Here is a 24,867-nt window from a genome sequence, read left to right as displayed (position 1 = left end):
GAAAGTGCCTACTCTGGTATCTTCGAGGCTGAAAAAATGGAAGATGGTTTTGTCGGCATACAACTACTCAATGGAGTACATTCCGGGCAGAAAGAATGTATTTGCGGACTATTTGTCGCGCAAGCCAATGAGTGGCGATCCTACTCGTGATGAAATGGTTGAACAACAGGTGTTGTTTGTTCAAGAAGAATCTGAAATCATCAGGGCTGCTACTGTAGCGGCGGAAACGAAACGGGATGTCGTCCTGAAGAAGGTACTCCATTTCACGATTAATGGTTGGGAGGAAGTGTCAGAGCCAGAACTCTTTCCTTACTTTGCTAAACGGTGGGAACTGTCAGTGGAGGACAACATCCTTTTATGGAATGGAAGGGTGGTCATGCCCGACTCCCTGAGAGTAATCCTACTCAATGACCTACACTCAGAACACTCTGGGGTAGTGAGAATGAAACGGTTGGCTCGGAGATACGTTTGGTGGCCTAAAATCGACGAAGATATCGAGTCGACGGTCAAGCAGTGTGCCCTATGTCAACTCAATGCCAAGAATCCCCCGAAAGAGTTTGCAACTTGGACATGGCCGGCAGGACCGTGGCAGAGACTGCATCTTGACTTTGCAGGACCGTTTCTCGGCAAAATGTTCCTGGTGTTGGTGGATGCTTACTCCAAGTACATTGACGTTATTCCGTCGTCCCATGCTACGTCAGCGTCAACAATAATGGCTTTGCAACGCGTGTTTGCTATTTTCGGCCTGCCAAACCATATCGTCACGGATAATGGGTCACAGTTCACAAGCGACGAATTTCAAACGTTCTTGCGGAAGAATGGAATTCATCACACGTGTACCGCTCCTGGCCATCCGGCCACCAATGGAATGGCAGAACGGTACGTGGGGTTTTTCAAGAGCAAAATGAAAGTCATGGATGAGGAACCAGGGCAACTTCACTCAAAGTTGCAGAGGTTTTTGCTCTCGCATCGTACTACCCCACAGGCGAATGGAAAAACACCGGCCGAGATGTTGATGGGGCGACAACCTCGCATCAAATATGATCGTTTGAAAATGGAAGGGCGTAAGGGCGTGGAGGTTTACGAGAACAATCTGGAGCACATGCCGGAATTTCAGTGCGGCCAAGCTGTCCTGGCTTTGAATTTCGGCAAAGGAGGAGATAAGTGGGCCCCAGCCGTGGTCACGGCAGTTCTCAGTCCGATGACGTATCAGATACAAGTCGGTGATGCAATGTGGAAACGCCATCGCAACCAGCTCCGTCCTCGGCAAATCCCTCAGTTCGATGCAAGGGCGTCTGAGCAGAGTGGAGCAAATTTAACAGCTCAGGTTCCGTCACAGCCGTCACTCAGCAACAACGACGCCAGTGTCACGGCAGCGGAGCTAGGCGCGCCGGTCTCAGCAACAACCGGTACTAGTGAGTCTGCGTCGGTTAGCACTTCACGTGCCAGCTACAGCAAGACGTCGTCACCGCAAGCTGAACGACGGTCAACCCGCGCTACTGTTCGACCAGTTCGTTTCAAGGATTGACGTTCAGAACACACAGTTCATATAGACCTACTCTAGTCTGTGGAGTTTTAATGATATATTTTGGACTCTGCTGGATATTGTATAATAATTATATATGAGCCCCGGCCAGCGAAAACCAGCACTTGTGTACTTGATATCAATCATCAAAATGTGACGTCAAAGTTTGGGACGCGCAGTGAGCTGGCTTTTGAAGATTTTTTTTCGATCGAGTGGGTGTCTTTGTTGTCAAAGGAGTTTCAAGTGTCTTCAAATGTCTCTGGTCAATTGATTTTAGCGCTAGGTGAGAGCTCGTCACACGGAGGTTGAGTTTAGACACAGCGATGGCGACAGGTGTCGCGACAAGGACTTATGTCCAGAGTAGTCAGCATGAGACTCCCTGTACGAAGCGGCGCTGAAAGTTAGTTCGCGATCGGAATTATTTCTTTGGTGGCGACCTCGCTGAGTTTGTCCAGCAGTGGCGAGTCTCATCTGCATAGCAATGAAGAGCCCTCATAAAATCGACACTGGATACTGATGGCGACGATAGTCAGTGCTGGAGTAATAGCGACTGCGAGGAGAAGCTGAATGTCGACCCGCTGAGCGATCCGTATTTCTACATCGACAACAATGATGTTGCAGACACTGATGGAGGGCTTCTCACGGCGCAAAACAGAGCGTAGTAATATCAGTACTCTACCTTGCCAGACGACGCCAAGCTGGCTGCTGCCTGTGCTGAGAAAGGCGATCCCAAAAAAGTCAAACCGGCTGAACGCTTTGGGGCAACATCTTCACGTGGTAGAAAACGCGAATATTCGCTCATATCATTGAAATACAATTATGCTGAAATCATGGTCTGAGTGAAAGTGTGCAAGGGAGTGGATGTCAGTGGTATTGGTCAGTACATCTATCAGTATGGCAAGCTTTGGGACAACGCTCAAACTGGCAGCACAGAGGTCCCTGAACACAATTTGGAAGGCCAGCCACCAATCATCGTTTCGCACTCTGGTGTTGTAAAGAAGGTAGTGGTGTATACGGAATATCGTCACACTTCTGAACTACTCATGCCTGCATCACCAAGAAGGCAAGCCTGACTTGCATTCTATTTACTTACATGTACCTGTTCCACATCACAATCAGAAACTGTAGGATCAACTTGCATGGAGTTACTGGGCATGGATGCTGCGCCCACTGTACCGAATCTTGACCTGTGTGACTTCAAACTCTATTTTCCATGCTTTCGCTCATCAGATTGTCACCAAACTTGATAACTTGAATGATTAATAGTGTTAAATCAATTTCGAGCGAAAAAATAATTTTTGAAAAAATTACACATGTTCAGGTTTCTGCCGGCTGGGGCTCATATTTATGGTGTATATATGGTGTATAGTGTATCATGAAATATTATGTCTCGGCAGTTGTGAGTTTTGTGATTGCATCTTGATATGTTTACTATTGCATAGTTCTAGATGCTTCGCCTCAACTAGTGAGGGGGAAATTGTCATGTCCTGGACATGGACCATATGTATGTAGTGCGCATGCTCGCACGTGAGCTTGGTCTTTTTCGGATATGGAGTTTGAGACGAACTGAAATCTGTAATGGCCTCGAGTGTGTGTGTGATCGAGCTGGATGAGTCCGAGTAGAACCCACCTGGGGTAGGACACAACACACCTATATGTAGCATTTGGTGGCTCTACTCGGAGTCATTTTGCAGCCTGGCTGCGAGCCATCTATTGCAGCTCCAAGCAGAGTCAGCATACGCTTGCTTCAATGTTAGAAGCAGTTGCTCATATCGGCACTCCCAGCTTAATCCAACACATGGTTGCACTGTTGCGAGGTGAGGGATGCTAATGGGTTTTGGCTATTTTAATTATTAATTATTGTATTACTCCGCAAGCCAATTCCTAAAACTCATCAATATCACTCTTTGATATGGTAGGCTTACGAGGAGGCGGTGAGCAGATTGGACAGCATGCCCCACTGGTGTAGTTGACAACCAGTCCAAGACGCTCGCATTGTGGAATATCACACACTATTCCAGCGCAGGGATCTAATGCACAAAAGCACACACAACACATCTTATAATCCTTACATAACAGTTGATTTCCTGAAAAATTGAGAAGTTAGTCAGCAGTTGTCTTGTCCATTCAACCAAATACAAGACCTCCCATTCGAATATGATAGACACAAAAGACTACAGGAATGATTGGCTTACCAAGAGGTGGTGAGCAGATGGGACAGCAGGCTCCACTAGTGTAGTTGACAACCAGTCCAAGACGTTCACATTGTGGAATATCACACACTATTCCAGCACATGGATCTGATTCACAACGGCATACAGAGCAGCACATCTCATAGTCTCAACTTAAAATCCTCTTGCGTGAAAGGTTGAGAATTTATTCACCAGGCTAGCAGGGGAAAGGATGTGCGACTAAAAATGTGTGGGAGATAGGGACCTGACACAACTCAGGTGGCATAGTATCATTGCTCCGACCGCGATACACGAGTGACACTGCTATGGCAGTTATCGAGCGTTTAGCTGACATCCAACCGCGAATGCCGTGCCGACTTACCAGGAGGTGGCGAGCAGATTGGACAGCAGGCTCCACTAGTGTAGTTGACAACCATTCCAAGACGTTCACATTGTGGAATATCACACACTATTCCAGCACATGGATCTGACACACAAAGGCGTACAGAGCAGCACATCTTAAAACACACTCACTCGATTAGAAGCCCTCTCGAGTAAAAGCCGCTCTTGGATAACAGCATCCCCCATGCAACGACTGCTTGAAAATACAAACCCCTCTTGAATAGAATCGAGGACTACTATTAGCAGCGCGTCTAGTGGCCAGGCAGTGCCATGTTGGGTCAGGTGAAGTGCGTAGAAAACATCACATTCATATAGCCTGGTTGACACTGTGCATGTGAACTAACCCGAGGCCGAGTTGCTTTGAATATATGAGCGTTAGCATGCTAACGCGAGTTACCAGCCAGCCCAGCGAGCTGGCCCAACCTGCATGCATGCGCGAGTCACGTGGGCACGCGCCCTTCAGAATCCTGTACAATGTTTCTTGCATGTCATTGCTGTTTGGACTTTCGAGCGTGCAACTTGCGGAACATGTGTTCCCAAACAATTTCCTTCCCTCCTCAAAATTGCCATTAAAAAAAATAGAAGACCCTGGCTTGTAATTGAGTGAGTGCGGTAATCTCAACCAAAAAATCGTATTGCTTAAACAGTTAAGAATATAGTCAACAGGAGTCTTAAAACTGTTCACTTAACCAAATGCAAGACCAATTGCGATCGCCTCAAGAGAATACTCCTAGAATGTGTAGCTTACCGGGAGGTGGAGAGCAAACTGGACAACATGCTCCACTGGTGTAGTTGACAACTAGTCCAAGAAGTTCACATTGTGGAATACCACATACTATTCCATCACATGGATCTGATTGACAAAGGCATACAGAGCAGCACATCTCATAGTCTCAACTCAAAATCCTCTTGTCTGAAAGGTTGAGAATTTATTCAGCAGGCTAGCAGGGGATAGGGTGTGCGACTAAAAATGTATGGGAAATGGGGACCTGACACAACTCTAATCAGGTGGTGTATTATTATTTCTACAACCGCGATACGAGAGTCGACCTGCTATTGCAGTTATCGAGCATTTAGCTGACATCTAACCGCGAATGCCGTGCCGACTTACCGGGAGGTGGGGAGCAGATGGGACAGCACGCTCCACTGGTGTAGTTTACAACCAGTCCAAGACGTTCACATTGTGGAATATCACACACTATTCCAGCACATGGATCTAATAAACAAAGGCATACACAACGCATCTTACAATCTCCACATATTGAAAACATTCCTGAAAATTGGAGAATTTAATCAGCAGCTGTGTTGTCCGTTCAACCAAATGCAAAGCCTCTCCTTTGAATACAATCAACACAAGAGAACACTCCTAATGTGTAGCTTACCAGGAGGTGGGGAGCAGATGGGACAGCAGGCTTCAGTGGTGTAGTTGACAACCAGTCCCAGACGCTCGCATTGCGGAATATCACACACAAGGTCCCGGCATCGGACCTCTCTGGACACTGATAAAGGCAACAATGGCAGGAAAGGCAATCACATTTTGAAGCGCACAAAATGAACAACATCATTCTGGATACCCAGCCCATCACAGTGAGTATCAATGTTCGACACCCAGTCCATCACAGAGAGCAAGTCATGTGAAGAGTGCACTCAATGTTGCCGCACATCTCACGAGTTTTGAGGTTTAGGTGCATGCCATCATGCTGGCCTGTCAGTAGATCCACTATTTTGATGGGGAGCTCCTGTCTGGGTAAGGTCTTCAGGTCGCTGTCTCTTGCGCCAGTGGAAGATAAACCATCCAGCAAGGTTACGACATATCACCAACCCTGTACTGTGTCATGTCCTGGACATGGACCATATGTATGTAGTGCGCATGCTCGCACGTGAGCTTGGTCTTTTTCGGATATGGAGTTCGAGAAGTACTGAAATCTGTAATGGCCTCGAGTGTGTGTGTGTGATCGAGCTGGATGAGTCCGAGTAGAACCCCCTGGGGTAGGACACAACCCTGTACTGCCACTGCACGCCATGTGTCTACAATGTATTGCCTGCTCTGTGTGTATGTCTGTCTGCACAGGTGTTACAAGTTGTATGGATGCATGCTCTTGGCTTATGGATGTACAGTGCAGGTGTATGTGCAGGTGTTTGGGTGTATGTGCGCACTCTGATTCAGCAACTCAGGCTAACGTCAGTAGTCAGTACCCAGTATTACCTTCCCACACACACACGGGGTGAATGCAGTTGGATCCTTGGTCTGATACCTGATACTATTCATATCTTTTTCAGAACCTGGTCCTCACCCACTTACTGTGGTGTGGTGAGGTATGGGATCATGCCAAGTCTACCCAGACGCTGGGAATTGAGGGGGGGGGGGGCATTTTGGCAATTCAATAGGAAATTAAGTCATCTTGCAAAGATTCTTTTCAACGCTCTCATCCTCTACCAGGAAGACCTATGTAAAGCGTTTTCTGGCAATGAAGTTTTCTGGCAATGAGCAAGACAAGTTCAACTACATTTTGCATGTCTATGTGTGTTTGGCTTCATGCATGAAAAGGGCAAAGCCTCAAACACTGACGTGCACATTTTTCTAGGGACAGTACGTACCACAGTTGATTGGCACCTTGTTACTTGTGACAGCTCTACTCAAACCTCCATGATAAGCAAGGTTGCCATCAAACAATCTGCCAGTGGCAAACAGTAGGTAGTGAGATCCGTTCAGGGGAATATCCTGGCTGTCGGAGCTCATACACGGCAATGTGAATGAATATGTGGTGATTCCGCCACTCTGGGACACACGCACATCCGACACTTGATTGTCCGCATCGAGGGCAGGACGGAACTGGGCAGACGCAAATCTGCATGAAAAATGATAACACACACATACACACATATTTGTGTGTCTGTACTTGATAGCTACATGTAGGCTGTGTTTGCCCACAGGCATACCATACGTTGATATAATAATAGTTACATGCTTATCTGCATACACAAATTGATATTGACTTACCGATCTTCCACAACAGTCCCTGACAAGCTGTCTGTGTAGGCCGTGATGATGTCGCTGTTGCTCTGCAGGCATAAGAAAAGAGTCAAAATGTATAAGTGCAGTGCCATAGACTGCTGGGCAAATTACCAAGGAGTTCGGAGGCCAGACCACTATGAGATTACTTTGTATAATATGAGAAGAAAGGATTCTTGTACCTGGGATAATGTACTACAGTTTTCTAGAAAAAAAAGGAGCAAGGAACTACAAGTTACGCTATAAAAAATAAAATAAAAGTTGCGCTATAATGTCCACTAAAACCACCAGCTACTAAACAATCAGCTCATGCGAAAACATTGCACGACACTGACCGACGGTACTGATGGTCTACAACTAACTGGCTATCAGCGCTAACCCATCTTGGATGCGCACTCCAACAGCCTTCCAACTTTGAAGGTTCCAAGTTAATATGATAACATAGGAGGGGAAGGTGAGTGCAACCAAGACAAGCACGAGCTGAAAGTCTCAGCTGTGAAGAACGTTGGCGGATGTACATGGTTGGCGGAGCATGTCGATGCGGATTTACATACATGTCCATGACGATACTGGTTTTAGTGAACAATATAGCGTAAATTGTAGTTCCTTGGCCTTTTTCTTTTCTAGAAATTTATCCTTGGTTCTCCATCTGAGTCCATTACTACAGTTTCGGTAGACAATATTACCTCCATGCACAGCAAGGACATGTATATCGCACAACAATTGCACATTGACAATTCTGCAGTGCCTTGTTTGAACCTTGAAGTACATGCCTAATCGACACATTTGACATTGAAAAAAATGCATAGTTATTAATTACCATTCCGTGATCCTTGAATGGTGGTGGCGTTCCTATGGATGCGGAAAACTCGGCCTCTAGCCGAGTCCGAGCGAACCGTGAATTGTTTTACCATTCCGTACACCTCTATGCCAAAATCTGACCAACACCTGGCAAAAACAGTGGGACTTTGCACTAATGCTATGATACAGCTCTTCATCTTTTCCATCACAAACCCAGAGAGCTGATTGTGCAAATTATTCCAGATTGGCGAGTGGACAAAACTAGGGGTGTCAACGAGTAGTAAGGTACCCGTGCTACCCGTAATTTGATCGGGTAGTAGGGTAGCAATTTGCTCCTGAGAACCCGACCGGGTAGTTGGAGTATGGTGTTTTTGCAACGGTGCATGTAAACAGTACGCATACTTGCCTACTGTACACTGTGTATGTAGTGCAAGTGCACACTCGCAGTACAAACCGTGTCAAAAAATACCCGATATGGTGCCCGTGCTACCCGGATAAAAATACCCGAACCCGTTACCCGACCAAACCCCTACTCATGCAGCCCCCGAAAAAACTGAGTTCCCCAAACCTTGATTCTAATGATCCATTTCTCTGATTGAACCGTAGTACTAATGCAGACCATGAAGCTGAAGACCTCCCACAATGTTACTAACATAGCTCTTACCATTAGTGGGTCATCAGATATGCCCAGTCCAAGCCAGTATACAAGCGGATCCTGAGTGCTGCTGAGCTGGAACTCCACGCGGCCAGATGGCATTACTCTCCACTGGGCGCCGATGAAGCTTCGGGAAAACGACCCTCCGGAGCCTACAAACACAGAAGAAACAGGATAAAAGAATGCTTGATGGACTCATTTGAGCATATATGAGCCTGTGGAAAGGCTGAATTCATTCATGAATGCATCTGGTCAGACTTAACACCACGTCACCAGGCATTATGTGTCTACTTGTTGGTAACCTGCTTGCTTGTTAAGTCCAGCATATTTTGAAACACAGAATATACAATTTTGAAAGAAAAAGTGTCAGCACCGACGCAATCCACACAGTCAAGTAAGCCAATTTAGTAACCGGGCGTTTTCGTTCCCTTCTCATCATGGGTAAATGTACAATAAGTATTACTCTGTGATACCCGCGCCCGACTCACCGTCAGGTGAATGGGTATCAACTGGCTTCTGCGGTTCTTCTGTTGGCTTTGGTGGGGTTTGCGTGGCAGATCCCGTCCTCACACGCAGCACAACGCCGGCTATCCCAGTACCTGCAGGCCGCACGCGTATGCTGTACATGGTGTCTGGACTAAGGCCAGATATTGTATGTCTGGTTTCGGATGTAGGAACGGTGGCTGTTGTTGCAGGCTCTCCTGGTGCCTCGGTGGAAATTTCCCAGTCGGGTAGGCCAGGAATTGCTCCGGGCAAGCCAAGCTCAATCGACGTGGACGTGGTTTTGAAGACCAGAATTTCCAATACTGGACACAAGAAATGCAATCAAAACATGATACAAACAAGTGAATGGATGGCATTTGGCAGAGGACTACAATACCAACATACAGTGAGACCTATCTAAGACGACCACCGCTCAAGGGACCTTCAAAACGTGATCTCTGCTACCAGGTGGTCTCCTTATCCAGTGTCATTTGACTGGAAATAGCAACTCTTGGCCTTGGTTGCAGTGGTCTTGTAGGGCAGGTGGTCGCCTTATCCAAGTGGTTGCATTGACAGGTTTTACTGTATACACCAATACAAGGCTTGATTATCATGCATGCTAACCTGGTAGCTGTTGCTGATTGGCGGGAACCGAGAACTCCCCGGTGTGATAGACACTGCCGGTGTTGTCGGTAATCCTGTACTGATAGGTGTTCCCACGTGACAACCCCGCCAAGCTGTACTGCGGAGTCTGGCTGGGCAGCTGTGCTTGTGTTTGCCAAGGACCATACATGCCGTTTGCATCGCGCTGTCGCACTTGTACATTCCAGTCAGTCACTCCGGGTGAGGAGCTTGGCAACAGCACCGGAACACTAATAGTGCTCTCTGCAGAACAAGTATAACCAACACATGGATAGCCAGGATTGTAGTATATTGTACTGACTGTCGTGGAGATGATGATTTCGGTGTGTTTAGGTCCAGCCTCCTTACACACACACACTCACACACATATTAGTACATAAACACAGATACACACACACACACGCACGCACGCACGCACGCACGCACGCACGCACGCACGCACGCACGCACGCACGCACGCACGCACGCACGCACGCACGCACGCACGCACGCACGCACGCACGCACGCACGCACGCACGCACGCACGCACGCACGCACGCACGCACGCACGCACGCACGCACGCACGCACGCACGCACGCACGCACGCACGCACGCACGCACGCACGCACGCACACACACACACACACACACACACACACACACACACACACACACACACACACACACACACACACACACACACACACATCCATTGCACATACAGTAAAACCTGTAACTAAAGACCACCGTGACTAGCGACCAGCCTGGTACTACCGACCACTTCACCAGGCACGGACGGTCTCACATTCAAAATTGATTGTGACTAGCGACTACCTGCTGAACGCGACCAGCGACCACCTTTTCTTGTCCCAAAGACGATTTTTGACCCGTAACTAGCGACCGCGATGTAGGAAATCAAATGTTGCTCGAAGCTCCTTCTTGAAATTTTGATGATTTTCGGTGGTCCTGAAAGGAATCTTTCGGTACCACAGCTGAAGAAATGAACGCAGGTCATTTTGACTGTGGAGTCGGTGTGGACTGCACTACACCTGTCAGAAATTCAAGCTCGGTCAAGAATAGACATGATAGGAAACGTCTTGGAGAGCGCATCGAAAGCGCTTTCTGATCGATGTTTTACTACTCGGAGGAGAAACGAAGACTGAGCGGCTCTGTCACCCCAGTCATACAGACGAATTGACGATGGCATAAAGGAATCCAGAAACAAAGCAGCACCGCAAGGTCCTGATGCTGAATGGTCGCGTTCAAGCAATCGAGAAGTCGCAACAAGGACAGTCGGTACGATTGATCGCATGAACAAATTTGAAGCCCAGCGCAAAACGAAACTTCCACAGGGAACGTTTGACTCCTGGCTTCAGAAGTAGGAGCAGAATTCGATGTCCGCAAAAAAAATTAATCTTCTCTCTCTCTCTGTATCTCTCCGTCTTTCTCTCCAAGTGTTGTATGACCTGAAATAAGAATGGCATTGCGCAAGTCTTGGGGAATTGTATTAGTTGCATTTTGATATACATAATATTATCATATAATGGGATCCATATATGGTCGCGTGGTGCAAACCTCTAACTAAAGACCACCTGCTACTAAAGACCGCTTTTGCTGGCACCAAGGGGTGGTCGGTAGTCACAGGTTTTACTGTACAGGCACACACTACAAAACTGCATGCAATAATCTGTGACAACTGGTAAGCTCAATCAATGTGGACATATACGCATACCTGATGCCGTTGCATCATAGCGCTGTACTTCCTGGGGACCAACAGGTTTCATTTCCTGGATTCTGATCTCATAGTCTTCATTCTCGTTCAAGCCTCCCAATGTGTAGCTGGTGGTAGACACTGGAACTTGGGCAGCCGACATGAAGTCAGTGCCACTGCCAGCCACTCTGTACTGGATGTCAAAGGCGGTGGCATCACTTGACGCGGTGGTGGGAAGATTAACCATGATTGCTCCACTCTCCGGGAATTGCTCTGCAGCGATGAACAGTAATCAGATAGCCATGTTATATGAATGGCCTAACAGGATCTAGAAAATTCATTGTGTTTACTTGTGTCTGTTTATGTGAAAATATTCTTCCGTGAATACACAGGATATACACTGTCTAGAATTCTACACCATGTACAACAGCGCTGCCCATTTAAGCCGGAAGTCAGCTTGTGTCGGCCGCTTTGCAGCCCTTCTGAGCAGTGCACTGGTGCAGTGTATTTCCTTGTCCAGAAGACCAAGTTTTGTTACTACCAACTGTGCTTCCTTCTCTGCAACAACACAATCGCCCACCCAAGGGTATTGGAACCAATGCAACATTGCAGGCATTCTGACGCTCCCGCGACCTGTTGCAAGGCAGATTCTAGCCGTCCAAATGCATGCATAAGTGTTGTGATCACTGGGTCTGGTGCCCAGCATGGATATAACACAAATCCAAAACATACGCAACAGATCAACGTAAGGGTTGCTACTATCATTGTGAGCACTGTGGTGAGCAGCAACAAACCACATGACAGGGCGTAAACGATGCGAGAACCACAGTTAATTATTATACACATCAAGTCCGCTCTACTGACCTATGGGCATTTGGACGCCGACGGGAATATCTGCAGACACACAAACAGGCAAGCAGTACAGTCAATTCCCCATCGTCCACCGTGCACCATTTTACACACAGTGAAAAATTATACTGCGACCGGTAGAATAAAACTGGTGCACTCAGCTAGGCTGGCTTATAAACCTTCCACTGGGCTTTACTATTCCTTAGGACGCACCTAAGGAAACCAGGTGTTGATTACTGGATAATCTTAGGTGAGGGGGAGGGGGGTAGCACTGTAGCACAGGGGGAGGGGGGGGGGGGTAGCACTGGAGTGGGAGAGATCATGGCTCTTTGAAGGGTTGACTTGAGTTTGTTGTTGGAGGGCAAACAGGAAACTGCTGGCTCTAGTAAAGTTTGTGAACACAAGAGAAATGTCTGATTGCAGGATCATTGTCTGCAGGGGCAGAAACACTCCACAACAAAGTTGTCAGAATACGTACCAGCGTGTTCACAGTGGATGGTAACCATGTTGGGTGTGATAGCTTTGTTAATGCCATGGTACAGGATTTCACCACTGCCGAGCTTCCCGGTGGCAAGGAAGAGAAAGTGCTCGCCGTTAACAGGTATATCACGACTGTCGTCGCTCAGGCACGGCAGTGTGAACTCAAACACGTTCATGCCGTCAGCTGAGGTGAAGCTTCTATCAGCTACTTGGTCGTTGATGTCCACATCCGGTCGAAGTCGCTCTGTTGCCCACCTAATTATAATGGAACAGAAAGGCGAGAGGAAACGTTATAATCAACAGTTGTGCTAAACAAATGGAGAACACTGGCATCTAGAGGATTGTGGAACAAAGAGACGACTAATGTAAAGTGTGGAATATTTACAGCTAATGTTCCACACCAGAAGTGTACAGTTAAGTGGTCAGTGCAAACTCACCGGTCTTGTATAACAGGACTGGAACCAGACGAGTCTGCATTTGCTTCAGCATACGCAGTGATGATATCGCTGTTGCCCTGCACTCCGCAATGCAAGCCAAAGAACAAAACATATCTGACAGGCCATCCAAAGAAGTAAACACTCAAAACCTGAAGGTCAAGTGAAAATCTGATTGCTACAAGCCCAGGACAATACCAGGCTACAGGGAGAATATTGTTCAGTGTTGTGCGCCACAGATGCCCCCAGGCAAAAAGGTTCAAGCCTTAAAAGACACAAAAGGTCCCAGTAATGAATTCTCACATACTCGTACATGCAATCGGATGAGCACTATACTCAGGGGAGAACAAGAACCACCAAAACTGGCAACGCGACCTTGGAGAACATGACTGCATGCAGAACCTGGGGAACAGATATGTGGATTATTGCGCATAGTTGCTAGAAACTCACCATATAACGGTCGGTGGAAAAGCCAACAGCTATATAATTGGCAAGAGGGTCAAAGTCCCTAGTCGACTGACGGAGCGTGAACATGACACGTCCTGATGGCAGAACACGCCAATGTGCACTGCCAAAGTTTGTTGCAAATGACCCTACAAGCACAGAAGTACAAGTCCATTAGCCTGATATAGATGCATATACCCAGCAGGATACAACTGCAAACTGTTAATAGCACAGGATTCAATTCCAGAGCGCTTGCTAGTATAAGAACCAAATATACATGCGTCAGGACACTTAGTATACACATATTTCAACATTCTGCAGATGATTGGGATGGTTCACAGAACATTTTTTGTTGGCTTTCCAACAGATACAATGTCCGCATAATGTCCTGCTTACCTTCGGAAACGTCTATCGGTGGCTGTGTTGTGGGAGGCGCAGGAGTTGCTCCTTCTGTTGGTTGATGCAGACACAGAAAGACACAAAAAGAATGAGTGGCCATGAAGGTGTCCCATGATCACCGGCACGGAACACATAAACACAACATGAATCCAGTGTCGGCTACAGGGCCAGGTGAGCCTGGTCACCGACCCGGTTGGGAGGTACTGTAAAAGCAGAAATTTTCGGTGGTGTTTTATTTTCGGTAACTTCGGTGCCGACAATTTTCACCGAAAATAAAACGCACCAAAATTTTCGGCACAACCGATTCTGTATACATGTACATGTAGTACTAGTACACTTACCTGGAAAACGGGTTTTACTGAAAATTTCCCTCCACCGAACAGCCGACTTTGGAGAATACCGAAAATATTACACCACCGAAAATTTCTGCTTTCACAGTATGTGGACCCGGCTAAAAAAAGAACACGCGGTCACTTTTTACCCGGTTGTTGAGTACAGAGTGCGACAGAGTGCCCAGTATGCGTTGTTCATTCATGTAGATGTATTATGTAGATCGGGAAGTTAAAAAATATCTACTTGGTTTGAAATCCTAAACCCTCGTCTCACCTTCTAGTGTCCTGAAACCGAGTATATCACTGAGCTCCGTTGAATAGCCAGCTCCAACAAAACTATAGCGTGCTTTGTATACAGTGCCTGGCATCAGATCAGTAAGCATGACGCTCGGGCTTACTCCGATGCTTGACGGAATTGCGTGCGTACGTTGCCAGGGCGTGTAGATGCCAATCTCTTGGTCCAGATAGCTTGTCTCCAGGTGGTATGTTCCCAGTTCGGAGAATGCCGGAAGTTGGATGGTGGCAGTGTCGTGCGTGATACTTCCCGGTACAAATGTCAGAGGTGGTGGAGCTGTAATAGCAACACAAATATCATCCATAGTGTTGAAAGTTGCGTGGAGAAACTATAATAGACTATATTCTGGAGAAAAGAACGCATTGCTCGGTATAACAAGTGACAACTGGATACTGAGAGGAATGTTGGTGACTGACCACCTACCACGGTAGACAGTGCTTTGTCTTGTCGCTACGCTTTATCTCGGTCTGCCAAAATGTTATCCTTTTGGTTTGCGCTGGGGTCGGGCATCATTTTCCTTAATTGCAGCAACAGACCAGCTCCCACTGGGATTTACTGGTATGAGCAGCATACTTCATGTGCGTTTTAATGGAAGTGAGAAATCGCGAAGTGCTTCCAGTAGAAAATTGTCGAGTTGAGGTCTTTGTCTTTGCAAGTCGAAGCGATGGCGCAAAATGCAAGGCTATATCCGGGGCATTGCATATGTGCAGTTTAACAATTGTCAAAAGAGCCGCACATGCTGTGGTTGGAGCTAGCAACTATGTCAAATGTGAATTTTGACCGCGGCATATCGATCATGATGAGGACTTATGGTTTTTCTCAGTTTGCAATGTGTCGCGGACCGGTTTTTGATATTGCTTGGTTTTGCTGTTTGGTGAAAGACTTTTCATGGCCTCTTGCTTTTGTAATATTTTGCGTTTCCCCGGATTACGTTGGTTGTATTCTTTTGTTGTTGCAGTGTTCTGTGCACTAATAAAAAGCAACGTTGACGTCATTGTCCCGTGTATGACTGATTTATTTTACACGTGCTCATATGCTGCCAATACTTCCCTGTCTTCATCAGTTCTCAGTATTGTCTAGTCGTGTGCGGTCTTGTCTTGCCCAGGCCTGTCTTGTCCTGTAGCAAGTAGTCGCGAAGCATTTTTAGTTCACCCCATGGCTGTTGTTGAAGATAAATGTGTGAAGTATGGGGATGTCCCTATCCCTGGGGGCCTGGAAATGAGTAAAGGGTTGTTTGCATAACCATGACAGTGAAGCGCAACATTCCACACTCCACTTCCGCTGTTACCATGAGCTGTTGCCATAGAGATTAGTAATATTCCTCGTGGAATGACGTCTAAAATTTGTGGACTCCTTTATCAGTACCTTGACAAGAATTCATCAGGGTCAAGTTGTAGGTGAATGTTCGAACCCAGGCTGTGCAGCATGTCTATGTACGATGGTCCTACTGGTCCTACTGGTCCTGCTGGTACTGCTGGTTCTACTGCTAGATCCTACCCGTAGTTCTGGGGTCTATGCGATCTATCATCAATAGCTTACGGTTCCGGTGTGCGGAAAACAAGTGAGTCATTCCAAAATGGGACTCGCCACCACTGCCGCTGGCACGAATGCGAAGCTCGTAGGTGTCATTTCCTTTTGGGAGCTCCGGATGCAGTGTGGTGAATGACGAATTGGCACCGACGACGGTTCTTGCCCAAGGACCTGAACCCTGCGTGCGCCACTGCACGTCCCAGTTCTGGTACGTGTCGGCCAGAGACTCTGGAAGTGACGGCAGCGCAACCTGTACAATGGACATGGCTGCAGTGCTGCCCGGGAGCGTTGTGATGCCATTTGGTGAAACATCCGGACTGAATGGCACAGTGTCTGTAGCTACACCGAGTAGAAATACAACATAAAAAAAGAACTCAATGGGCAATTCCTAGCTAGCTACAGTATTATAGAAACCAATCTGATCAGTGTAAAGTTGTTCATCAATGCAACTTTCGAAAAGTGACCAAAAGCTGGAATTTTGCCATTGCCCCTCCATTGACAACCTCTAATGCTTGGCTAATGCCTGGCTAATGCCTGGCTCACACTGGGCTGATTTTTCGGCCGATGCTCTGACACCGACTCCCACATGAAATCGGTCGACTGTGTCGGATTACCACACACTCGCACAAATATGTCAGAAACGTGTGCTACAGCACCGTCCTAATACAAGCAGGACTTGTACTCCAAGTTTGGCTAGCAACATTGCTGATTCCCTACTCACTATCTTGACAAAGAGAGCTTCGGGCATTCTTTCTTAGCAATAGAATTTCCCCGTTTCAAATATGTGAAGCAAACAATAGTTGCCATGTTGGAGAGGCTGCAGCTGTTTTCAGCTCTTTGCGTATGGACTATGGAGACTCACCGGCACTGAGGTCTATGACGCCTGACAACACAGTCTGAGAACCTGTTGGCATTATGGCGTCCACACGATAGCGATATTGTGAGCCCACATCCAACTCAGCGGTGTGTGGGAAGTCGCCTCGCATCACATTTCCTGTCCGTTGAAGCATCCTGTATGAATCGCTTGCCTTGTCATACACCTCGTACACAACATCAAATGAAGTGGCAGCCATGGTAACATCATTGACGGGCAGATCAAGCAAGGAAAGATCTGCAGAAACATACACACGGAACAAGCTTCACATGAACAGTAGGACAGAAAAGAACAAAATTCTAAAAAAACGATGTCAAGTTGAGAAATTGCACTTCAACAATTCAGACTTTTTCTTTGTTGCAGCAACGCAAGCTCAGAAACACCAAGCTGAGCTGACGCCATTGCACCTTTTCCGCTTACCTGACAAACAGAAATGGACAATTGGCCACAGCAAGGCAAATGACATACACATGCACAACTACCAGATCCTATGCTGAGGCCTTCATACTCATCATGAAAATAACGAAGCAATCATTTTGAGATACATCTTGAGATTTCGAGTTTTCAAGTTTGTCCCACCCAACTAGCTATAAGACGGAAATGCTTTGATCAAAATGGCACTGTAAAGGTTTGGAAGCCAGACTTACAGGGAAGCACTGGATCTGGTGTAGTGTCTGGACCGGGTGGAGTTGGACTTTCTACATCCGCAAAGGAGAGCAAGTAACACACATGATATGCAGACACACAGATTCACATACACACACGTACGCATGTGCGTGGGCATGCACACACATACACATACGATAGAAAAAAGTCATACCCTAAAAGCCCTAAGCCAAAACATTGAATAGAAATTTAAAGAAATGGACACCAAGATGAAATGAAGAATGAGATCATAAAAATGTTACGCATGCTACATTACAGACTATGTGTGATCGTAATATGGGGCAAGTTATGCACATTTAGTCCAATTGCCAATCAAATGCGAGTATAAAAACACAGCAGGGAGCTTACCCGTGCAGTCAATTTTGACTTTGTCCCTAGTGGTGAACGCTGGAGCACTGTGGTACATCGGAGTGTTCCTGTCCACGGGACCACGCACGAAGTGGAAGTAGTGCTCTCCTTGCAAGGAAATGTCACGCGAATCGCTACTTGTGCATGGGACGAAGAAGGAGAACGTCGTTATACCGTTGACTTGTGATACACGGCCATTCCTGATTTGGTTGCTTGCATCAAGTTGAGGAACAGCATGGCCAGAAGCCCACCTACAAATGTGTACAAAGAAAGGGCATACTGGATCTCATTGCACTAACACCACTAACTGAGAAACCGTTTTCACAAATCGGGGAAAACCAGGTCAGAACCCCTGAATACGCTCAGGCTCGCAAGGGAAGTCTATTCTTGGCTCTTCTCATGCGGGAATTGTGTTCAGCAGAAGTAGTGATAACGAATCGTTACATGCAGCACCATATCATGGATCATTGCAGTCGGAATATCATCGAATGCGAGAAAACAGGAGACACACACTTTGCATTAACATCACTGCAGCCTAGAAATTCATTATAATGATATTCAACAGGTGCGTGTGTGTGTGTGTGTGTGTGTGTGTGTGTGTGTGTGTGTGTGTGCGCGTGTGTGCGTATGTGTGTGTGTGTGTGTGTGCGTATGTGTGTGTGTGTGTGTGCGTATGTGTGTGTGTGTGTGTGTGTGTGTGTGTGTGTGTGCGTGTGTGTGTGTGTGTGCGTCTGTGCGTGTGTGTGTGTGTGTATGTGTGTGTGTGCGTATGTATGTGTGTGTGTGTGTGTGTGTGTGTGTGTGTGTGTGTGTGTGTGTGTGTGTGTGTGTGTGTGTGTGTGTGTGCGTGTGCGTGTGTGTGTATGTGTGTGTGTGCCGTCCCTTACCTGTCCTGGACACGAGCATTTCCATTACGGTCTACGTGCATTGTGATGATGTCACTGTTTGCCTGCAAAGCCGCCGGTTTCACATGCATATCACAGCAGAAAGCAAAAAAAATCATTATCAGCTACATATGCTTTCTCATGAAGTCATTAGCTATTGACACATGGTATTGCCTAAGTGACCTACACTTCTCAAAGTCGGCAAGAGACCGCTATATGCGCAACGGCTGGGCTGAATTAATGGCTACAGTGGAGGCTCACCATTCCAAGAAAACCTTTTTTCCTCAAAGTTCTCGAGCTTTCACATAGGGAGCAACACACCGTCATATTCCCCACTGCCGCCACAAAGTTACTACCACTGTTTCGTTCTTCGCATCAATAAATACAAATCTCATTTGCCAAATGTGCTATAAGCAACTACAAGCTGAAAACTTCTTTGACTATCAAAAAAATCACGGTTCACGTGAGACTTGGCTTGAAGCCGGGTTTTCCGCATCCGTAGGAACCCCACCACCCTTCAAGGATCAAGGCGCAAACTTGTGGTTTATTAAATCAAAAAATGTCTTCTCACGTGCCTTGCATAAAAGCAACAATGCCTGGCTATGTACCACCCCTGTGTATTGACTGCTAATCTAAATACGCTACAAGCCTGGTTAACTAGCATAACAGCAAGTAAATGATGGCTCGGGATTGGCTAGTGAAGGTTGCTGAGGAGTGTAGTGGACTTGATAGCACAGTTGCCCGAGAAACACATTTGCAATGTGCACGTACAAGCGGTGCACGCGGTGAGGCTTGTCAGACTGGCGAGGGGTGCATGCATTTGCATTTGAAGAATGCGTCTACGCCAAAAAAACCTTAACGCATGCTCCGTACACGGTGGCATACACGGCCCACACACAGACACAGCAATTGTTGGTCATAGCAGGTGATTGCTTGAGGGTTTTTCTACTGCCATGCACATAGGGAGCACCGGCACATGTACGTGAACTTACCATGAGACGATCATTGGAGATGCCAAAGCCAATGTAATCACGTGTACTGGGTAGCGTGAATCCAAAGTACACGATATTATTTTCAGCATGCCATTGGGCATTTACAATACGATTGTCAGATTGGCCTGAAGTGGGAAAAGAAAAGGAGGACAAAACATCTATAAAACCATTTCCAACTGATGTAATCAAAATAGCGTCGTTTCACTGCATCTGCATGATGTAGCGAGTTCACAGATGCTTAAGTCATTTTAGCCTTCTGGTTTCGTCTGAGTGTTGGCATTTTCTATCCATTGATGTAATTTACTTTTCGAGAACAGTACTAACTTCCTTAGGCCTCTCTTCTCCTACTATGATTGGCGCTCACATTGGGTATACATGAGCCTCCAAAGTGATCAACCCGGATGCAACAACCACTTTGCGCAGAGAAATAGCTCTTGGTGACTCCTGCTGATGATATACCAGTCATTTGACCTCAGTTTTAGAGTAGAGCACTTCGTGCCTGGTGCCTCCTTTGGGCAGGCTCCAGAACAAGAAAGTTAGAGCAGTGAAATTCATGCATACTTTGCTAGATGCACACGATGATGTTTGGTTGGTGGATGTGTCCATATTAGTTTGAGAGCACAGTCGTGGCCAAAGAAATCCTACCCGCATCCTGAATGCAGCCCTCAGATGGGGGTTTTCTACCTTGCATGATGTCATTGAAATGGAAATGCGGTGCTACTTTCAACTCGGGAGTCAAATTGTCTAGGCCATAGCTGTAATTGGTTTGCTGAACTTACCAGTTGGCGCTCCGGGTAGTGCTCGAGTGGAAAATGATTCAGTGGGTAGTGCATTGCCAGCTGGACTCATCACATTGACTATGTATGCAGTGTTCAGCTCGAGACCATCCGCTTGGAAACTGTTTTCAGAGACGGGTACGTTAGCAGATGCAACCACCTGCCCGCTCGGGGTGGCAACAGATACTCTCCACATATCACTCGCGGGGCCTGGGAAGGGAAGTGTGAGGCGCACACCTGCTGATACGTCCGTGATGTCGACAACGTTGAATGAGTAAACTGCAGGCGAACAATCACGACAGAATCAACGGGAGCTTCAGGCTCAGTCAACTTGGCCATACGACAACATTTCTGTCTGACCTATGAATGTACTTGAAAGCAGTGCAGTGAATAATGTAGAACATGCCCAGATTGGACTACATGTACTTCACTTCCATCTTCTGCAATCTCCTGCCGACACATAATGAGAACATACCAACTTAAAGCATCGGAGAAGTTAAGTCTTGGTATCTTAAAGCGTCCTGTGTCTCGGCGATCCATGCACAAGACACTGTATTAGCAGTTTAGTACATATATCTGTGCTGTTGAGCTGCAAGGACCTACATTGTAGGTGACTTACCAGTCTCGCACACCTGGCCTTCGTGTCCAGGTGGGCAGTCGCAGGAGTACCCATGAGATCCGCTCGTGCACGAGCCCCCATTCAGACATGGATTGGAATCGCAGTGGTTGATCGCTGCCAGAACAAATAATAACAGCCATCCAGTGAGAGAAGGAAAGGTACTAGGGAGCACATACTCAATCATAGTATGTGTTTTAAGATGATCATTTGCTACAAATCTTTAATTCATCGAGTCTGCTGCTGCTCTCCATTTTATGGCAAGCCTGCTACAAACCTAAATCCAAGGTAAGGATACAGGGGTAATGAAACTAGTTTGGCACAGTAACTTCTCCCAGGATACCCTCGGAGCAAAAGAAAACAATGAGCTCATTGCAGAGAACATGGCAGAAAAGCATTAGGACCGACACGGTGACTTACGTGTACAATCCACTTCGATTTTGTTGTTGGTCACAAGTCGCTGTTGATGGTAGCCAATGTCACTGCCGCCCGATGTAACCGGGCCGGTGGCAAACAGGAAGTAGTGGCTGCCTCTCACCGGGATGTCATTGGAATCTTCACTCTCGCACGGCAGGCTGAACGTAATGGTGGTGCGGCCGTTGTGTTGCGAGGCGCGCAGATCGGCGATTTGACTGTCGGCATCCACGGTCGGTCGAACTCTTTGCGTTGCATACCTTCACCGACAGTCCCATGAAAGCCACAGTCAAGAAATTGATCAGGGATTTTAAGCAATTAAAGCATGTTCTGGCTACCAGCCATAGCTTCAAATTCAAGAATGCTGGTTAAGCAACCGGAGAAGAAACATTTCAACTCCTGCCGTATTTATAGAATTCTTAGGTCGATTCACAAATCGTACTAAGAAATTCCAAGGCCGGAGAGCAACAGCACGATTCCGTTTCTTCCTTTCACACAGTTTGTTTGTCTCTTTTATTTGAATTCGTTTAGCTTAGTAGCGCTGCATGATATTCAGCGCATGCAGCTTCCATGCATTCCTTGACAGGTTTCCTGTGTAGTGCATCCTTTCCAGCTGAGAACCGCTAGGGCTGCTGGGAAGCTTGTGTCTCTCATTCTACTCACACTGTTCATCTCTGGCCTGCACTACATCATTCCTACGGGGATTTGTGTGTGAACCGTTGATCATGGTAGCTTGGATTTGTATACCAATTTTTGTAGTGTGAAGTCAGTCTAAAGCCGGAGTGAGAAAGAGACTTGGTGAAAGCACTTGTATGAACACTTGCAAACACTTCCATGATCTATAATATGATCAGAGCAAAGTATAGTACATGGGTGAATCATGCCCAGCTGCAACACAGACATCACTTTGGTTCTTTATTAGCTAGAAGATCGTGCACATGTTCAGGATTGGGTGACGATGGCTTACCTGTCCTGCCCCTGAACTCTGCCACTACCGTCCACGAAAGCCGTGATAATATCCGAGTTGGCCTAGGAAGCACACAGGCAACACATGTGATGTTTACGTGCCTTTACAAAACACTGATAACGGGCTAACGTGGTCGGCGGAGAGCACTGGAATGGAAGCGGATTGGGAGGGGAGATTCTCACATGGCACATTATCATTTTCTACGAGGTAATGTTCTGGCCAGTTACAGGTGCAGAGCTGTTTTACATCTACCCTACGGTCATGTGGGGCGGTTCCATTGGCTTCAACTCCAGTCAACCCCTAGAAAAAAAGGCTCACATGATGTTGGCCATGTTGATAACACTGCCCACATGCTGTGTACTTTTGTACACAGCATGTGGACAGTGAGTCACTGACAAAGATGTGACACATCTCCCTTACCTGCAGCCTAGTGATCGAGGGTATATGAAAACCATTGCCGTGTCCTCATCGTATCTCATATTCAATATTCGTAGGCTTGCAGCTATCCATGTGGATCAGGGTTACCAATAGTACCCTGTCACCAGATTCACCCCATTGTCCGTCAATCAACTCATGCAATGCCCACTCACAAACATACGCACACATGTGCATCCACATACACATACGGACAAACAGACCGACAGGCAGACAAGTCCGTGTGCACAGGCAAACACATGCACACATGCACAAACACACACAAACACCACCGGACCCCAAACTAATTGCAGGAAGATCAGGAGTTATGCTTGCAAGTTTGAAAACACACCATGAGTCTGTCGTCAGAAATTCCGAGGCCAAGCCAGTTGCCCGTGGTGGTGGTAGAGAGTGCGAATACCATGCGTCCAACTTCATTGACCTTCCACTCAGCACTTAGCATAGGATCATCAATTCGTCCTGTGAAGCAAAGACCAAAATCAAGGAAAGTGAAGATCAAGAGAACTCTCAACTTCAATTTCTGACCATGGCCATAAGCAACCTCTTGTACCATGACCTCTGTCCTTTCTATTGCTCATTCCTCTCCCTTGTGGCCATTCTTCTCATCACCTAGAAGTTCTGTATTTTCCAACATTCTACTTCAACACTTTGAAATGAAGAAACATTGTTTATGCAAGCCAAACTGCAATGGGAAAATGTGTGCCGTCTAAGTCTCTTTGAACACCAGTAGACGTGGAGCAAGAAATGGCACTACTTACCGTTTGCATCGCCTGCGAATGGTTCAGTCAAGAACACTTGGCGCTGCGGCCGCTCGTAGAAGTTGCTTTCCGCAACGGCTTCATAGACGGTGTTGGGCATCAGGTTTGTCCAGCGGTACGAGACCATATTGCGAGGGACTTGCACGGAGGAAACCAGAGATCCGCTGGATGTGAGATTTAGTGTCCACATGTCGTTTAAACCCGGCAAGAATTCTTGGTTAAGGAAGAAGACTGCGGACGTTGACTGCACATTGATGATGTCTGCACTAATTGCTGCAAGGCAAAACAGTGACATTGAGAAAAGAAGTTTAGAGAGAAGGAGTGGAGTATGCAAACATGACAGTCCTTCATTCTGGATAGGGTCATGTTGTCATGCTTTCTACCGGACGCGTATCTCTTGCATTGTAATAACTCGGTCAGGATTGAACAATGAATTTGGCTCAAGCATGCTCCATGTTTTTGTTCTCGTCTTTTCTTGCTCTTTTCCCCGTCTGATATATGGAATAAAGCTGTGAATTCTCTTCCAATCAATCTCACAAATAAAGCCAAAATTCATGCTTGAATCTCATACAAGATGCCAACTACCCATACCCTTTTGCCCCCCCCCCCTCCCCGCTCAGTTCCATATTTTACAATATGCAACTGAGAGAGTTTGGAGTAATCTAAAAGAGACACCTACTGAACGGTCAAGCACACCCTGAAGCTGGGAAATGAGAAGATTTAGCATCCGAGCCATTTTAATGTGAGCGTCGCAACGAACTGGCATCAGAATGCCAACCTTTCGCCAAGTTGTAAGGACATCAGAGGTACACATGTCGTATACTCACCCCAGTCGCAGAAGACATCGCCCCATCCATCCGCACACAGACATGGCTGATTAGCTCCTCGATTCACGCAAGTGCCACCATTATGGCAGGGGATAAACTGGCATGGGTCCACATCTGCAGAAGACGGGAGTACGAGAATATAACTATAAGAGTGCATGAGAAA

The 24,867-nt window shown here is 46.8% G+C and overlaps 1 protein-coding gene across 12 annotated transcripts in view; it reads right to left on the bottom strand.

Moving 5' to 3' along the window:
- Positions 1–24,867, bottom strand: part of LOC135817235 (uncharacterized) — a 138,040-nt gene that overhangs the window by 95,228 nt on the left and 17,945 nt on the right. For 11 of the 12 annotated variants that reach the window (XM_065330415.1, XM_065330451.1, XM_065330429.1 and 8 more), the window contains exons 25-55: positions 24,705–24,818; positions 23,878–24,150; positions 23,451–23,578; positions 22,685–22,746; positions 21,724–21,977; positions 21,307–21,420; positions 20,691–20,966; positions 19,912–20,036; positions 18,923–18,984; positions 18,036–18,286; positions 17,669–17,719; positions 17,010–17,258; positions 16,157–16,486; positions 14,597–14,893; positions 13,988–14,041; positions 13,598–13,740; positions 13,151–13,227; positions 12,712–12,968; positions 12,249–12,278; positions 11,406–11,657; positions 9,675–9,935; positions 9,056–9,373; positions 8,577–8,719; positions 7,100–7,161; positions 6,697–6,947; positions 5,481–5,597; positions 5,210–5,314; positions 4,847–4,951; positions 4,079–4,183; positions 3,721–3,825; positions 3,451–3,555 (exon numbers count right to left, since the gene is read on the bottom strand). In XM_065330415.1, coding sequence (XP_065186487.1) covers positions 3,451–3,555; positions 3,721–3,825; positions 4,079–4,183; positions 4,847–4,951; positions 5,210–5,314; positions 5,481–5,597; positions 6,697–6,947; positions 7,100–7,161; positions 8,577–8,719; positions 9,056–9,373; positions 9,675–9,935; positions 11,406–11,657; positions 12,249–12,278; positions 12,712–12,968; positions 13,151–13,227; positions 13,598–13,740; positions 13,988–14,041; positions 14,597–14,893; positions 16,157–16,486; positions 17,010–17,258; positions 17,669–17,719; positions 18,036–18,286; positions 18,923–18,984; positions 19,912–20,036; positions 20,691–20,966; positions 21,307–21,420; positions 21,724–21,977; positions 22,685–22,746; positions 23,451–23,578; positions 23,878–24,150; positions 24,705–24,818 — 5,076 coding nt within the window. The remainder of the gene's footprint in view (positions 1–3,450; positions 3,556–3,720; positions 3,826–4,078; positions 4,184–4,846; positions 4,952–5,209; positions 5,315–5,480; positions 5,598–6,696; positions 6,948–7,099; positions 7,162–8,576; positions 8,720–9,055; positions 9,374–9,674; positions 9,936–11,405; positions 11,658–12,248; positions 12,279–12,711; positions 12,969–13,150; positions 13,228–13,597; positions 13,741–13,987; positions 14,042–14,596; positions 14,894–16,156; positions 16,487–17,009; positions 17,259–17,668; positions 17,720–18,035; positions 18,287–18,922; positions 18,985–19,911; positions 20,037–20,690; positions 20,967–21,306; positions 21,421–21,723; positions 21,978–22,684; positions 22,747–23,450; positions 23,579–23,877; positions 24,151–24,704; positions 24,819–24,867) is intronic. The other variant, XM_065330390.1, reaches the window with a different exon arrangement.

Source organism: Sycon ciliatum, chromosome 1, assembly GCF_964019385.1.
Source record: "Sycon ciliatum chromosome 1, ocSycCili1.1, whole genome shotgun sequence".
Lineage (NCBI taxonomy): Eukaryota > Metazoa > Porifera > Calcarea > Leucosolenida > Sycettidae > Sycon > Sycon ciliatum.
The sequence above is the reverse complement of the archived record's forward strand: the minus strand, read 5'-3'. Positions and strand labels throughout refer to the sequence as shown.